Below are 17872 nucleotides of genomic sequence, written 5' to 3'. Positions count from 1 at the left end.
ACTCCCTCCAGCACTCTGGGTGGCTCTGGGCACAGAGGTGTCTCAGACAGGTTTGTTGGGTGGATGAAAATGGAGTCACGTAGCACACTGTTCACTCACTTGCTCATGGAGTAAATGTACACTATGCTCTTGTACACAGGTGTACACCATACTCTATGAGTGATAATGGAGCCCACATTTTCCTCTTAGGACTCTAAATTACACTTTTGCATGTATGAAAGTTAGTTCATGGGAAAAAGTTCAGAGACTAAGTGCCTACCTGTGGTTTGAAAAAATTCAAATGGAGACGTGTCACTCTAAGGGACACCTCTGTGAACACGTCTTAGGCCTCTTAGCTCTGGTGGTCTGGGGGTTCCTGGATGGCTCTCTTTCCAGTGGTATTTCTCAGCAGCTGTCTTCCTAGTGTCTGACCTGTTGAAGGTCAGGGTGTGGCAGGAAGCCTGGTATTCTCAGGACAGTGCCTGCCTGTAGCTGGCATGTAGCATAGGACTCAGCTTGTTGTTGTAGCCCTAGGCCCCCACTGAAGTTTAGCCAAAAACAGAAGTGAGTTGGCCACAATGATTCACAATATTTCCTTTTTGGGTGATTTGGAAAGCCCCCCAATACCTTCAGTCAGCCGCTAGGTATGGTTGTGGTCACATGGCCTTGTTGTTTGCTCACCCGTTTTTGGACTTGGAAACATTGCCGCTTTGTTTTCGCAGGCACATGGGCCAGTTAGGGCTCCAGAAGGGTTGAGGGTGTGACACATACATGTGTCCAGTACAGGGCTGGTGGGACCCGCTGCCCTTGTGTTTCCTGACATCCTCAGGCAATTTGCTTAGAAAGTTGCAGAGTTTTAATTTTAAGCTGGTTGGCAGGTTTTTTATTAGATCGGAGAAGATTTGAGCACCTACTGTGTACTTGCAATCAGTGGTGAGCTCAACCCTGCCATTTGTGACATGGATTAAAAAGTTTGAATTTGTGGTTGCTTGGAGTTTACTTGGCCACTAAGCCAACTCAGGCTGGTGAAGACTACTCACTCATCTCTGGCTCTTCCGCAGGGCTTTCCTGACCAGCATGATACGGAGGGCCCAGATGGTCTCTGTTTTTGTGTGCCCCTTAGAGGGCAGGAGTGACTTCATCTTTCTGAAGAAGTAATTCAACCCTTCTCAAGTTTGAGAAGTACCACCATTATGACCAAAAAAGGAATGGTTTCACAATATACAAGTCAGTGAGGGAAGTACGGGGTGTGCCTTTGTGGATAGTTTGATACCATGCTTAGACAAAAGGGAAGATGGACAGTGCACGTGTGCTTGCCTTTCTGTGCAGAAAATATCTTAGGAAAACACGTCAAAACTGTGTCAGGGAAAGGTTCATGGATACCCTTTGAGTTTGAGGCTATGTGGTTATAGCCGTATTCAAACTATAGAGAAAAGTGAACTACACAATATGGTTCATCACTAGTTCCAGTTTGTTCTGTAGACAGAGCTGTGATATAATAGGACGTATAGACTTTATTTCAGCCTGGAATTGAGTGACTCTGTGCCTCTGGAAATTATCTCATTCTTTTCAGTATAGGGACTTAGAAGAAATCTCCAGCTGGAAAGCTTATGATTGAAATGAGGGCATGAACATGGCCAAGTGCACACCCACCACCAGTGGACCCAGGTCTGCTGACAGTTTGCCCGGACTGAATCAGGACTCAGGACATCCCAAGCAAGCAGAAGGATTTTGCATTTCTGTTTCTTTTAGACAAACAAAGGATTTTATTCTTTTTAGAGCCATTTGTGCTCTATATCGAGTGTATTTTACTACACAGAATTAACTTTTAATGTGTGTTAAATTTAGATGTCCCTTTGGAGGCCTAAAGAAAAAGCAGATTTAACATGTAATATCTTTTAATTCTGAAAATAAGACATAACCATAATAATGGCAATAAACTTCCCCTGGTGCTAGATTGCTATGATAAAAAGAGAGATTGCCAGAGCCCTGCAATTCCAGAGATACCATTCAGATAAACTGAGTTTCTGGATTGGAGAAGGAAGCCCGAGGAACTCCAGGTGAGGGAGGGCAAGTTCTACCTTGTTTGGAGGCCCTGCCCTCTGCCCTCCTTGCTGCCTACTCCGTGGTACCCATTCAAACTGGAAAAGCTTGCCCTACCAGCCAGGTTGGCTCAAACCTCACCTCCTGTGCCTCCTCCGGAAGGCCTAGCGTTACGGAACCCAGCCTGCCTGGGGCTCTTATGTCTCCTCTTCTGCTGGACAGTGTGCTAATAACAGGTGCCAGACCCCCGGTCCTGTGGGGGGCCTCCTGAGACACCTTCCTTTAGTGTGAACATGGCTTCCAATCAGCCTTCCGTTGACTTTTTATTTTGAGATAAACTCCTTTTTAAAATGACAGTCTACAAGGTATAATTAACATGGAATAAAATTCACACCTTTACATTGTAATCCAGTGGTTTCTAGTAGAGTCACAGAGATGTGTAGTCATTGACACTATCTAATTTTAGCACATTTTCTTCAGAAAGAAACCTGGGACCATATCCAGTAGCAGCTCCTCTTAATGTCATCCTTTCTTAAGCCCATGACAATACAATTATACTTTCTGTACTGATTTGCCTACTCTGGGCACTTCATGTGAGTAGAACCATGTGGTATAAGGTCTTTTACATCTTGTGTCTTTCAGTTAGAATAGTTTATATAGTAAAATTTCTTCTTTGTATAACATGGATCAGTGCTTCATTCCCTTGCATGGCTGAATAATATCTGGATATAAACATAGACACACATATGAGTTTTTTATGTGGACCCCTGAACTCATTCCCTTGGTTATATACCTAGGAGGGAAATAGTTGGGTCGTCTGATAACTCTGACTAGCATTTTAAAGAAACTTCCAAAGTATCAAGATATTGTACCATTTTACATTCCTGAGAACATGTATGAAAGTGAAGATTACTCCACATTCTTACCAACATTTTCTTACCATTTTTAGTAGCCATCCTAGTCCATGTGAAATGACAATTTTGTGAGTCAGTTTTCTATCACTGTAACAAAATATAACTTGTAAAGAAAAAGGTATATTTTGGCTTGTGGTCCCAGATGTTCCATGGAGGACCATACTCTGGACCTGTGGTCAGCACCACATCATGGAGCATGGAGCCAAGCAGACCGCTCACCTGATAAGCCAGAAGACAAAAAAGGTCCCACTTGAGGGACCTCCGAACTCCCGTTAGGTCCTACGTCCTGAAGGCCCACAGTACATCACGTTAGCCCTGCCCTGGGACCACGCCTTCAACATATAGGCATCCAACTATAGCAGGATTGCGACGCACTTGATCTGCATTTTCCTCATTAGGATGCTGAGCATCTGTCCATGTGTTTATTGGCCACCTGTATGTCTCCTTTGAAGAAATGCCTGTTCAAGTTTTTTGCCTATTTTTGATGGGTAACTTGTTCTTATATTATTGCCTTTAAGAGTTCTTTATGTATTCTTGGTGCGCGTCCCTTATCAGATACCTGATTTGCAACTACTTTCTCTCACCTTAAGGAGAATCTTCTCACTATCTTGATGCTATCCTTTGAAGTGTAGAAGTTTTAAGTTTTAATGAAGTCTAATATATGGGTGGTTTTTTGTTTGTTTGTTTGTTTGCCAGTCCTAGGGCTTGAACTCGGGCATGGTTCCTGTCCCTGAGCTTCTCTGTGCTCTAGGCTAGTGCTCTACCACTTGAGCCACAGCACCACTTCCAGCTTTGTTTGTTTATGTGGTACTGAGAATCGAACCCAGGGCTTCATGCATGCTAGGCAAGCACTCTACCATTGAGCCACATTCCCAGCCCATGGGGTTTTTTTTGTTATGTTTTAGAGATCATATCTAAATAATAATTACCTAACCTAAATAATGGAAATTGACTTCTATGTATTCTTCTAAGAATTTTTATAACTTTACCTCTCACATTTAATCTCTGATCTAAATTAACTTTTGCGTGTGGTATGAAGTTAAGTGTGCATGTAAGTTATATTGTACATGCATATTACTTGTCCCAACACAGTTCATTGAAAATACTTTTTCTTCCCCCTACTTCATTGTCTTGACATTCTTATCAAACACCGCCTGATCATAAATTAAGAGGTTGGGGCTGGGGGTTTAGCCCAGCGGAAGGGCGCCCACCCGGCGCGCACAAGGCCCTGGGTTCGGTCCTCAGCCCTGGAAAAAAAATAAAAATAAAAATAAATAAATTAAGAGGTTTTGTTTGTTGTCTTTTTTTGTGCCAGTGCTGGGTACAAATCAAGAACTCAGGGCTTAGACACTGTCCCTGAGCTTTTTTGCTCAAAGTAGCACTCTACGACTTGAGCCACAGCTCCACTCCTGGCTTTGGGGAGGTTAACTGTAGATAAGGAATCTCACAGACTTGCCTACCTGGACTGCCTTCAAATTATGATTCTCAGATCTCAGCCTCCAGAGTAAGTAAGATTGCAGACATGAACCACCAGGCCGGGCAGGAGGCTTTGTCTTGTTTTTCCATTTGTTTGGTGGTTTGTTTGTGGTACAGGAGTTTAAACTCAGGGCTTGGAGCTTGAGCCATATCCCCACCATTTTTAATAAGTTCTCCACATTTTGCCCACAGTAGGTCTTGAACCAAGACCCTTCTCTCTATCTCTCCCGCATAGCGGGGGTTCTAGAGATGGACCACCATGACCCAGTTCTTTCATTGTTGAAGTAGGCTCCCCACTCACTGCTTGTCAGGACACTTGGTTTTGTTTGGCTTTGTTTTAATTTTTATTGTAAGGGTGATATACAGAGGGTTACAGTTACATGAGTCAGGTATTGATACATTTCTTTTTGAGCAGTGTCACCCCCTCCCTCATTTTCTCCCAGTTCAAGGCAGACTTTGAGCCACAATTCTCCCAATATCCACCTCCCAAATAACTGGAATTATCAATGTGAGCCTCTGCTGCCATATTCTGGAACTGTTGTCTTAGTTTCACTTGAACATTGTTCATTGCTACTATATAAAAATAAAATTTGTTTTGTATATGGATATTGTATCCTACAACCATTACATTCTGAGCTCTTTTCCATGTATTAGGATGTATTGTCCACCAATAAAAATGTTGAACTTCTTCCTTCCTACTCTGATTCTCTTATTTTCTTGCTTAATTGTTCTCAGTAGAGCCTTTGGACAATGTGAAGGAGAAGATGTGAAAGTAAATGTTCATATTTTGTCCCAGATCTCAAGGGAAAATTAGTCGTCTTTACCCATTAAATACGTTATTTGCTATGCATTTTAGTTGAAGCCCTCTTTTAGGGTAAGGATATTTTCTTCTATTCCTAGTTAGTATGCTGCGTGGTTGGGCTTTGTTTTGTCATAAAAGGTTGTTGTACCTATTTGGATCTTTTTGCATCTATTGTGATGATCACATAGCTTTTGTCTTTTTGATATTATATACCACACTGACAGATTTTCAGATGTTCAACATTGTGTTCCTATATCTCTTTGGTTGTAGATATGGTTTGCTAGTATTTTTCTTTGAGAATTTTTGTGACTCTCCACAATGGATATTCATCAGTACTTAGGTTTTTCTGTGATATTAGTATCAAGGTAAAACTGACCTTGTTATTATTTTTTGAAGTTTGTAAAGGATTGATACTAATTTTGTGAACATTTGGTAGAGACACCAGGGAGGCTATCAGGGCCTGGACTCTTCTTTGTGGGATTTTTTTTTAATTTCTAATTTTATCTCCTTATTTGTTTTAATCAGTTGTGGTCGTTTGTGTCTTTCTGGGCATTCATCCATGTCATTTAGGTCATCTTCAGGTATTAATAGTATTCTCAAATCTTTTTTAAAAAATGTATCTTATAATGGTTTTAGACTTGGGAGCTAGTTGCTCATACCTGAAATCCTAATCACTCAGGAGGCTGAATCTGACTTTTCTGTCCTGGACAGAAAAAGTGACAAGACTCTTACCTGCAGTTAGCCAGGGGCGAAACAAAGCCAGAGGTGGAGATGTGTCCCAAGTGGCACAGAACCAGACAAGCAAAAAAGCCAAGTAAGAGTGCAAGACTCTGAGTTCAGTCCCCAGTAATGGTAAAGACAAAGCAAAACAAAAAATGTTTATAGAAAAAGTGAAAAGATAATACAGAGACTTCCCATATACACTACACTCATTTTCTGTTACTGGTATCTAATGTTAATATGGGATACCTTGTAATTAATCTACCAACACTGACACATTTTTAACTGAGGTCAATACTTTATTGATATTTATTTTTTTACTTAATGTCCTTTTTAACCTAAATGTTTGAAGCTCTCATCCAGGAAATCACACTGCATTTAGTTGTTACGTCTCTTTATGATCTTTTTGGCTTTGATTATTTCTCAAATTCTTATTTTTGATTGCCTTACTAGTTTTAAGTAGTACTGGTCAGATGTTTTTGTAGAATGTCCCTCATTTGGTATTGTCTGTTGTGTTTTCTATGATTGGATTGGGATTGTGGATTTGAATGAGGCCACAATGGTAATGAGCCATTTATATCACATCGTATCAAGTATAAAAATTATCAACATGATTTATCACTGCTGATATTGACCTTGATCTTTTGGCTGAGAATATTTTCCAGGTGTCTCCATTATAAAGTTATTTTTTCTTACCCTTTCAACTTCTGGGCACAAACTCACAATGTGTAGCCTACACTCAAGAGAATCATGTTTTCCCTCCTGAGAGTGGCTTACTGACATAATTTACTTAATATTATTCATGGGATATGTCTACTCTACTACATTTATTTATTCAGCCATTTATTTTTATCAGTGTATACTCACGGAAATGTATTTTATGCTTTCTATTATTATTCAATACTACTTTATTTTGTTACTCAAATTGCTCCTGTGTGATTTTACATTTGGTTCCTGTTTCTATCCAATGTTCTCCCAAGTTTCTGGGTTTGGTTTTGCTTTTACTACTTCACTTTCTGATCATATAAATTGGCCCAGAATCAGTTTATGTGTTTTCTGTGCTATATGCTAGAGTCATACATTGTCTCCAAAGTCCTGGACACTGTTACTGGCTCACTTAAAATCACTAGTTCCAAACATGAATGGTAATGTCCCTCTTTCATTCTGAATTTTAATAGTTGGGATTGTTTATCTTTTTTTCACAACCAATCTGTTAAAATATTTGTCAGTTTTGTTGACTTCTTTTCAAAGATACAACTTAAAAAAAATTTCTTCACTTTTTATTCTTATTACTTTTGTGTGTGTATGTGTGTGCCTCGGGCTTGAACTCCGGGCCTGGGCTCTGTCCCTGAGCGTCTGTTGCTTAAGGCCAGCATTCTACCACCTAAGCCACAGCTCTACTTCTGGCTTTTTGTTAGTTTACTAGAGATAAGAGTCTCATGAAGCCGGGCACCGGTAGCTCACACCTGTAATCCTGGCTACTCAGGAGGCTGAGGTCTGAGGATTGCCGTTCAAAGCCAGCCCAGGCAGGAACATCTGTGATACTCTTATCTCCAATAAACCACTCAGAAAAATGGAAATGGCGCTGTGGCTCAAGTGGTAGAGCACTAGCCTTGAGCTGAACAGCTGAGGGACAGCACCCAGGCCCAGAGTTCAAGGCCCATGACCGACCAAAAAAAAAAAAGTCTCATGAGCTTTCCTGCCTGGGCTGGCTTTGAACCACCATCTTCAGATCTCAGCTTCCTAAGATCAGATCAGCTCACAAGTGTGAGCCACCAGTGCCCAGCTTGAGTGAGGTGTTTTACAATCTTTTGGGTCCACATGTGGTATTGTTCAAACTGTGTATTTTTTTGTCTTCTGCTTGGGTCTGTTCATTATTCCAAGCAGGATATTAAAATCTCCATTTACAATTAATTTGTCTACTTCTTCAAGTTTGTCAGTTTTTGCTTCATTGTTTGGGACTTCGTTGTTAGGTACATATATACTTATAGTTATTATGTCTTCTGAAAAATTAATCCTTTTATTTTTATAAAGTATCTCTAGCAACAATTTTTATACTAAAGTCTGTTTTGCATACTATTTGCAGGGTATATTTCATCCTCTTTCTTTCAATCTGTTTGTGTCTAGAGCACATCTCCTAAACACTCTCTATTGCTGGAACATGGCTATTGTTTTCTTTATGTATGTTGTGTTTAGTCCATTTTGCCTGTTTCTTTCTTAGGACTGAAATATTAAACCATTACATTAGTAGTTATTAATAAGGTAAGGCTTATGCCTGTCATTTAATTTTTATGTATTTATTTCATTTTTGTTCCTGTCTTCCTCCATTGCAGCTTCTTTTATATAAAATAGATGTTTTTGCTGGGCACCAGTGGCTCACGCCTGTCATCCTAGCTACTCAGGAGACTGAGATCTGAGGATTGATGCTCAAAGCCAGCCTAGGCAGGAAAGTCTGTGAGACTCTTATCTCCAATTAATCACCAGAAAACTGGAAGTGACACTGTGGCTCAAGTGGTAGAGCGCTCACCTTGAGCTGAAGAGCCCAGGGACAGCGCCCAGGCCCAAAGTTCAAGCCCCATGACCAACAATTAAAAAAAAAGATTTTTATGTACCACTCTTTTTTGTTATTTCTTTTACTCTATTTTTCTAAAGTATTTTCTTGAAGCCAGCTCTAGGCTGGCTTCAAACTACAATCCTCAGAGCTCAGCCTCCTGAGTAGCTAGGATTACTGGTGTGAGCCATCAAAGCCAGCTTCTTGACTCATTTTTGAAAGGCACTTTTACCATCCAGCTTGAAGTAGGTCATCCCATAGCAGTTGGGTCTCCATGGTTTCCCACAAGGCAGTTGTTTATCTTTGCAATTGTCCCTTCGTCAGGAAAGTGAACTCAATGATCAGTACATACCTTAGCTAACTTGAGAGAAGAGTTGGGAGAGGGCGATATTGATCAAGATGGATTGTACTCATAAATGGATGTTGAGTCAACACTTTCATACAACTACTTAAAGAAAACAAAAAATTATAGAACAAGAAAGAATAGACTAGATGCTTAACATAGATGAGTCCCCAGGTTTAATTCCTAGAATGCACTTATGTGTGCTCTCTCTCTCTCTGTCTCTCTCTCTCTTTCCCTTCCCCCCCCTCCCCATACACACACAAATTCCTTTATTTTTTGGTGTTTTGATTATAATGTGAATAGGTGTGAACCTTCTTAAAATTATCCTCCTTGCAGTTTGTTGAACTTTTTGGATACATAGGCTAAAGTTTTCAGTCAGATTTGAGGTGTTTGGGCTACAGTTTCTTCAGATATCCTTTCTGCCATTTTCTTCCTCTCCTGGGATTTCATGAGTGCTTGGTGATCAACCACAGATCTCTAAGATTGTGTTGATTTTTCTTTATTTTTCCTGTGTGCTTCTAAAGTTGGGTAATCTCAATTTATATATTCTCAAGAGTGCTGATTTTCTTTTTGTTGTTGTTGTTGTTTTTTTGGGGGGTTGTCGGTTGTGGGCCTGAACTCTGGGCCTGGGCACTGTCCCTCAGCTCTTCAGGTCAAGGTTAGCCCTCTACCACTTGAGCTACAGCGCCACTTCCGGCTTTTTCTGCTTATGTGGTGCTGAAGAATCGAACCCAGGGCCTTATGCAAGCAAGGCAAGCACTCTACCACTGAGCCACCTTCCCAGACCTCAAGAGTGCTGATCTTCTTATCCCATCTCCAAAATTAGTTGTTGAATGACTGTAGTGAATTTTTCAAGTTAGTTATTGTAACTTTCAAATCTAGAATTTGTTTGGTTCTTATGATCTCTACCTCCTTTTAAAAAGAAATTGGTTACTTTGGCCAAATACCTAATGGAAGTAATTTAAAAGAGAAGAAAGAATTATATTGTTTATGGTATTAGTTTGTGGTTCTTGGACAGAGTACCATGGCGGAGGAAGAGGTTATATTCATCTCATGCTTACAGGAAGTGGGGGGGGGGGGGGGGGGAACTGACCAGGGGCCGGGTGTGACTTCAGAGGCACACCGCCAGGGACCTTCTTCCTCCATCCAGGCCCCGCCTTTAGTTTCCAGAGCCTCCCTGATTGCACTGCCAGATGAAGACTAAGCTCTCAACATACGAGCCTGTGGAGGGCACTTCATAGTCAAGCCGTAGCAATTGATACTCTCTCTTGGCGAGACCATTCTTAGACATTCCTTTAGTTTTTGAAAATGGTTTCTTCCATTCTTTCAAGATAATTTAATAGCTAATCTTACATTTTATCTAGCAAGTGCAACAGCTAGGCCACCTTATTAATACTTTTCCTTGACTGTGGCATGGGACACTTTTTCCTCTGATAATCTCATGATTTTGCTCAAAACTGAGTGTTTTAAATAATAAGCTGTGTTAACTGGAAATCAAGCCCTCCTTCTCTTTGTTGCTACTGCTGTTGGATTATTAAATGTTGTTAAATGACTTTACTGAACTAGTTCTATAGAGTCTGTAGTCTCTGTCCCGTGTGACCTCAGGTCACTGCTAAATGAGCTGAATGTTTAGGTTATGACTGGACAATGATTTCCTAAATGTCCTGAACCTCTGAGACTCTTAGCCTTTGCTGAGGTACTGTATATGTTGGAGCATATCTCGATTATCACTGTTAGTTTCCTCTCCTCTCCTCTCCTTCTCCTTTCCTTGTCTTCTTTCTTTCTTTCTTTTCTTTCTTTTTTTTTCTTTCTTTCTTTCTTTCTTTCCTTCTCTCTTTCTCTCTTCTTTCCCTCTTTCTCTACCTCCCTCCCTCCCTCTCTCTCTTTTTCTTTTTTCTTTTTTTGTTAGTTGTGGGGCTTGAACTCTGGGCCTGGGTGCTGTCCATGTGCTCTTCCACTCAAGGCAAGCACTCTACCACTTGAGCCACAGCACCACTTCAGTTTTCTGGTGGTTAATTGGAGAGTCTCATGGACTTTCCAGTCTGGGCTGGCTTTGAACCTCAATCCTCAAATCTCAGCCTCCTGAGTAGCTAGGATTGATTACAGGTGTGAGCCAAAAGCGCCTGGCTTCCTTCCTTCCTTCCTTTCTTCCTTCCTTCCTTCCTTCCTTCCTTTCTTCCTTCCTTCCTTCCTTCCTTCCTTCCTTCCTTCCTTCCTTCCTTCCTTCCTTCCTTCTCTCTTTCCTTCCCTCTTTTCCCCTCTCTCCCTCTCTCCCTCCCTCCCCGCCCACCTTTCTCTCTCTCTTTCTTTTTTTCTTGTCCTGGGGCTTGAACTCAGGTGTTGTCCCTGATCCCCTTTGTGCTCAAGACTAGCACTCTAGGGGCTGGGAAGGTGGCTCAGTGGTAGAGTGCTTGACTTGCATGCATGAGGCCCTGGGTATGATTCCTCAACACCACATAAACAAAAGTCAGAAGTAGTGGCGTGGCTCAAGTGGTAGAGTGCTAGCCTTGAGCTGAAGAGCTGAGGGACAGCGCCCAGGCCCAGAGTTCAGGCCCCACAACTGACTAAAAAAAGAAAAGGAAAGAAGAAAAGACAAGACAAGACTAGCACTCTACCACTTGAGCCATAGTGCCACTTCCAACTTTTTCTGAGTAGTTTATTGGAGATAAGAGTCTCAGACTTTTCTGCTCGGACTGGCTTCAAACCATGGTCCTCAGATCTCAGCCTCCTGAGTAGCTAAGATTACAGGTGTGAGCTCTTGCCACAATCCACCTGGAAAGATGAAGACCTCCTGGACCCATGTGTGCACCAAAGCCCACAAGTCTGTGACTGTCTAGGTCTACAGGGATGTATAACAACTCTTCAGGGTCTCCTTAAACATCTCATTTCCCAGTAATTTTCTTTTTTCATTTTTTGTTTTTACATACCACATAAAATTAACATATTAACCATTTTAAGTGTATAAGTCAGTAGTGCTAACTATATCCATATTAGTGTTCAACCACCACCCATCTTCAGAGCTTTTTATGACTAGCAAAACTGAGACTGCCCCCACTAACAATGGACCCCATTCTTTTGCCAATCTCTGGCAACTAGCATTCTAATTTGTGATTTGACACCACCACCAGACATTGAAATTTAGAGTTTTCTTTTTACTGAGTTTTCTGTGCCGTTATTCTTGTAAGACTTTTGCTCTGTTATTTTGTTCTAACAATTTATATTTGATACCTATCATTTTCTCTGCAATAAAATGCTTATAGAAGTTGGATGTTGAAGAGATTTTCATATGGTTGTACTTATTAAAATTATTTCCCAAACAATTGTCTAATGGCATAAAGTTTTAGTTTGCTGGGTGAAATTAATTCTAAAGACTAAGTACATTAATATGCAGCTACGATCCTAGCACTCGAGAGGCTGAGGCAAGAAAATCACTTATGTTCAAGAATTCAAGATGGGCCTGGGAAATACCAAGAGACTTTCTTAAAAAACGCAGAGACCATGGGGAGGGCCGGCCTGGATACACTGTAATTAACACTCCTCAACTATTTACTTAAAAATGGCTAGGATGGTAAATTAGAAATTACACTAAAAAGTCTAAGTGGATTGTTTTTTAATCAAATCATGATAAAAGAACAGGTGCAAAATTTATAATTACATTTTAAAAATCGTTTATTCCACAGAAAGTCTTTATTGCTAAATGACTAGAGCAGCATCGGTTCTTCAGCTACTTTTCATTGTGTGGATGTCAACGCCAGTGTAGACTTTGCTTAAATAAACAAACCACATGCTCACAGAGTAATCTGTGAGGGCAGATGAAGGGTTTCTGTATGTGCAGGTCCTGGTGAGCAGGTGGGCAAAAGTAAATGCTTATGGAGTTGTCTGTCACCAAAATCAGTTAGACAATCTATTCAATGGCAGTTTAAGTAAAACAACTTAATTTTGTTGAAGAAAAATAATTGGAAATCACTTGACTTGCAAGATTGATTGCCTGATCATTAAAGCCAAGTACTTTTCAAATTTCACTGAAGTAAGCAAAAAGGGCTTTGCCCAGAATTGTGTATCAGTGAGTTGTGCTTACTGGTTCCTTCATTTGGAAGCCCCTTGTTTAAAATGATGCTATGTGGGAAGTAAAATACAATTGTTTACAATAAACTTGTTGCTGCTTTGAGGAACTGCAAATTGATTGAGCTTAAGGCTTCTGTTGGCTAGATAGGTGCTCTACAGCTGAGCCAGTCCTCCAGCCCAATAAAATGCATTTATCATATCACATTTCATACTTTTTGTGAAAACTGTGGAGCTCATTAGATATGAAGAAAGTTCATCATGAAGCTGGGCAGTGAGGCCTACCTACTGCATGCACAGCTACAAAGCAAACTTGTTTTGTCTCAGGAAAGGACAAATGAGGAAGATTTACCCTGTAAAGATACATTTTTGAGGGAAAACAGTTAAAATACTGAGAAGTAAGTTGTGGTGCATTGTGGGTGGCTGCCAAGTGCAGCTGAGGTAGAAATGTGCTAGAACTGGGTGTGTGAGGTGTGCCCTTTAGTGAGTATGCTTCCTTCCGGGGACATCCAGTAGGAGCTATACACATCGGAGTCAGAGCTGCACTTCAGATTTCACTACACATGGTTTCATTCATTTTTATTCTTTGCAAAAACAAGGGTGTGTGCTGATGCAGAAGTTGGTGGTAATGGAAGTGGTTCTGTAGCTCAAGTGGTAGAGCGCTATTCTTGAGCTGAAGAGCTGAGGGACAGCACCCAGGCCCAGAGTTCAAGCCCCACAACCGACCAAAAAAAAACAAAAACAGAAGTTGGAAGTAAGAAATGGGAAAGATGGCAGTTGCCCATTCATGAAAGAAATGTTTTGTGATTTGATTGGATAGCTGAAAGAAACGACCTAAGACTACATTGTAGGCTTTATTCCCTTGTATCTGGAAGCTGAGCGGTCCCTTTGTCTGAAGGACCTGCACGGTCTATACCCTTGCCTGAAGACCAGGTCTGTCCATATTCAGTATTTGAGTATCCAGTATGGAGAGGTGACGCGCTGGTCTGTGGGTGGTGGGTGCTGCAGTTCTGAGGGTTTGCTTTGCACCTCTAGTAAGCAGACCAAAGGTAGGCTCTTCCTTCTGATACTTCCAAGGTGTAACACGTTCAGAGCTATGAGTAGTTCTTCTTCTGCAACTCCTTCTTCCCCTACTGAGTAGGTAGACTGCCTTTGTTTTATTATAGTGGCTTTAAGTAGTTGCACGAAGGAGTTGCTGTGTAACCGAGCATCTTGACCAATGTCACGCCTTCAGCTCTCCACACTTCCCTCCTAGCCCACGCCTCCCCTCACTTTTCTCAGTTTTGTAGGGCATACATTGAATTCTTTTTTTCTGGGGGGGGGGTCCGGTCATGGGGCCTGAACTCTGGGCCTGGGCGCTGTCCCTCAGCTCTTCAGCTCAAGGCTAGCGCTCTACCACTTGAGCCACAGCACCACTTCCGGTTTTTTTCTTTTTGCTTATGTGGTGCTGAGGAATCGAACCCAGGGCCTCATGCATGCAAGGCAAGCGCTCTACCACTGAGCCACCTTCCCAGCCCATATATTGAATTCTTGGCTGCATTCTTCCCCCTTTCCTCCTCACGCATCCATCCCTCTCCCCTCGACCCCACCCCACCCCTTATTAATTAGCCATTGAAGGTAGTTCTCCCCAAACTAGCGTTGTGAGTTGTCCCATCGCTGGGTGCCTGCGGGATCCTGTACAGACGGGCGAGAGGCAGCCGAGGAGAAGGAGGTGGCGGTGGCGGGAGCTGCTTAGTCGTGCCGCAGCCTTCACATGTGATCCTCAGCAGCTGGTGGCTTTAACCCAGTGGCTTTCTGTGTGGTCTCTGGCCACTAACATCAGCTTCTGGGCGACTTACTAAGAACAGAAAGTCTGGAGCCACACCCCAAACTCTGCAAGCCCTGCGGGTGATTTGATGCAGCTCCCAGTAGTTAGAGATGGTTTTGTCTGTTATATAATGACTAGTTTTATGTAATATTTGACACCTAATTCTTTGGAACCCGTTTAATTAGTTTTCAGTTACTGAAGACTGTCTGGAGCCAAGACTTTCAGGGCCTGCGTATTTCAAGAGATGACCCATGGGAGCTGTTCTAAGGTCCTCTCGGTGGCTGTTAAGCTCTGAAAAGTTGAGTTGGGACCAGGGTATGCAAGAAAAGAGATTTGCCCCTGGGCATTTCTCAGTTGAGACCATTGAGTTACAATCCAGAAAAGAGCGTTTGAGAGACTGGCTCTTTTTTTCCTTTTTTTTTTGTCGGTCGTGGGTCTTGAACTGTGGGCCTGGGCGCTGTCCCTCTGCTCTTCAGCTCAAGGCTAGCGCTCTACCACTTGAGCCTCAGCACCACTTCTGGCTTTTTCTGCTTATGTGGTGCTGAGGAATCAAACCCAGGGCCTCATGCATGCAAGGCAAGCACTGTACCACTGAGCCACCTTCCAGCTCGACTGGCTCTTTTTGCCAGTACCAAAATCCACCATATTTTCTCCTTTGATGTGGGAAGCAGGCTTTATATCTTGGTCCTCCATGTTTCCAGATTTCCTTCCACTTCTGATCCTTTTGAAGTATGAACATTAGATCCTGTTAAAAAAAAAATTATAAAGTAGTGTTGTGACTCAAAGTGGTAGAGCTCTAGCCTTGAGCAAAAGAACTCAGGGACAGCGCCCGGGCTCTGAGTTCAAGCCCCAAGACTGACAAAAAAAAAAATCAATTCAGGGTGTTTCTTATTTGCCCTTATTAAAACATACAGAAGGATACTTTCTGTCCTATTTGAGTTTTCTGAGCCCTGCTACAAGGCTATTCGGACCTTCCTCAGTGGACTGAGGAATTAAAGACTCCTGTTGTCCACATGGACCCCATTTCTTCCACATCTGGAGAGAGAGAGAGAGAGAGAGAGAGAGAATATGTGTGCGTGCTGTTTCTGGGGCTTGAGCTAAGGGCTTGGTCAGGATCTTTTAACGTTTTCACTCGGGTTGCAATCTAACTCTTGAGCCACAGCTCCACTTCTGTCTTTTTCGTTAATTAGAAATAGGAGTCTCATAGACTTTCCAGCCTAGGCTGGCTTCAAATAAGGAGCCTCAGATCTCAGCCTCCTCTAGTTTTACTGGTATGACCCATCAGTCATACCATTGTAGCACATTTGGATTTATAATAGGCCGTGGCACTGCTTTTCCAACAAGCTGAGCCCACAGAGCTGCTCGGCCTTCACTTAGGGCCTTGTCCCTGTGGACAAAGAGCCATCCCTGGCCAGTGGAGTCAAGGAGTCTGCTCCTTGATCAGGACCTGTCCATTTCTCGATGCCCCGCTTCCTGCCTAATAATTTATTGTTTGCTCCCTATCAGTTATAAGAGCACAACATACTGAGACCTCTGTCTCCAGCGCCTCATAGAGACTTGGTAACAATTGGTTTATTCCGTGAACAAACTGCACTTTTACCTGGCTGACTCCTTCTGATTTTATACGTGTCCTCGTGTCTTGCTTTGTAGTTTGGGGCTGAATTCCGAAGGTTCTCCTTAGACCGTCATAAGCCTGGGAAGTTTGAAGATTTCTACCAGCTGGTTGTGCACACCCATCACATCTCCAACACTGATGTGACGATCGGCTACGCAGATGTGCATGGGGACCTGCTGCCTATCAACAACGATGACAATTTCTGCAAAGCGGTCTCGAGTGCGAATCCCCTGCTCAGAGTCTTCATCCAGAAACGAGGTACTGAGCTGAGCTACCCTGCATGTTTAACAGTCATTTAAGAAAAAAAATACAGTTTCTAATTTTGTGTGGCATTATGGGACAAGCTTTTGATTTTTGGCCTATAGTAGATCTGTGTGTGTATACACACACATTCGTGTATGCATGCTGATGCTAGGGCTTGAACAATGTCCCTTAGATTTTTCTCTTAAGGCTGGTGCTCTACCACTTGAGCCATACCTCTATATCCAGGTTTTTGATGGTTAACTGGAGATAAGAGTTTCATGGACCAGCCAGGCGCTGGTGGCTCACGCCTGTAATCCTAGCTACTCAGGAGGCTGAGATCTGAGGATTGCGGTTCAAAGCCAGCCCGGGCAGGAGAGACTGTGAGACTCTTATCTCCAATAAACCACCAGAAAACCGGAAGTGGCGCTGTAGCTCAAGTGGTAGAGCGCTTGCCTTGAGCTGAAGAGCTGAGGGACAGCGCCCAAGCCCAGAGTTCAAGCCCCACGACCGACCAAAAAAAAAAAAGTTTCATGGACTTTTCTGCCCAGGCTGGATTCAAACCAGGATCCTTAGATCTCAGCTTCCTGAATGGCTAGGATCATAGGCATTAGGCACCAGAGGCTGACTACATTTGTTTTTGTCTTTGTTTTTGTTTTTTGGTGCTAGTCCTTGGGCTTAAACTCGGGCCTGGGCACTACCCTTATGCTTTTTTTGTTCAATGATAGCAGTCTACCACTTGAACCATAGCTCTACTTCTGGCTTTTTGCTGATTAATTGGAGATAAGAGTCTCATGGACTTTCCTAATGTTCTGTATCTGAATCACGATCCTCAGGTCTCAACCAACTGAGTAGCTAGGATTACAGGCATGAGCCACCAGAGCCTGGCCTAGGTAGATTTTTTAAATTAATATTTTGGTAAACATATTTTATTTATTTATTTACTTATTTATTTATTTTTGTCAGTTGTGGGGCTTGAACTCTGGACCTGAGCACTGTCCCTCAGTTCTTCAGCTCAAAGCTAGCGCTCTATCACTTGAGCCCACAGCACCACTTCTGGTTTTCTGGTGATTTATTGGAGATAAGAGTTTCATGGATTTTCCTGCCTGGGCTGGCTCTAAACTGCGACCCTCCGATCTCAGCCTTCTGAGTAGCTAGGTTACAGGCGTGAGCCACCAGCACCTGGCTTACATTTTTTATTAAGTTCAAGATTAGTTAAACTGCATTTCTACCTTAAATCGTGTTGACTTCTGCCTTTTAAATATGGAGTAAACAGTACTGAGGAAGTGGCCCTGTTGCTCAAAGCGATAGAGCGCTAGC

At 42.3% G+C, this 17872-nt stretch overlaps 1 protein-coding gene across 1 annotated transcript in view; it reads left to right on the top strand.

The window, feature by feature from the left end:
• Pard6g (par-6 family cell polarity regulator gamma) overlaps positions 1–17872 on the top strand; it is a 73674-nt gene that overhangs the window by 18175 nt on the left and 37627 nt on the right. The window contains exon 2 of the mRNA XM_042668330.1: positions 16348–16570. Within this exon, the coding sequence (XP_042524264.1) occupies positions 16348–16570 (223 nt within the window). The remainder of the gene's footprint in view (positions 1–16347; positions 16571–17872) is intronic.

The sequence above is a fragment of the Dipodomys spectabilis genome, unplaced genomic scaffold (genome assembly GCF_019054845.1).
Source record: "Dipodomys spectabilis isolate Male_0828 unplaced genomic scaffold, ASM1905484v1 ptg000432l, whole genome shotgun sequence".
NCBI classification, from domain to species: Eukaryota; Metazoa; Chordata; class Mammalia; order Rodentia; family Heteromyidae; genus Dipodomys; species Dipodomys spectabilis.
Note: the sequence above shows the minus strand (reverse complement) of the source record. Positions and strands in the feature narration are given on the sequence as shown.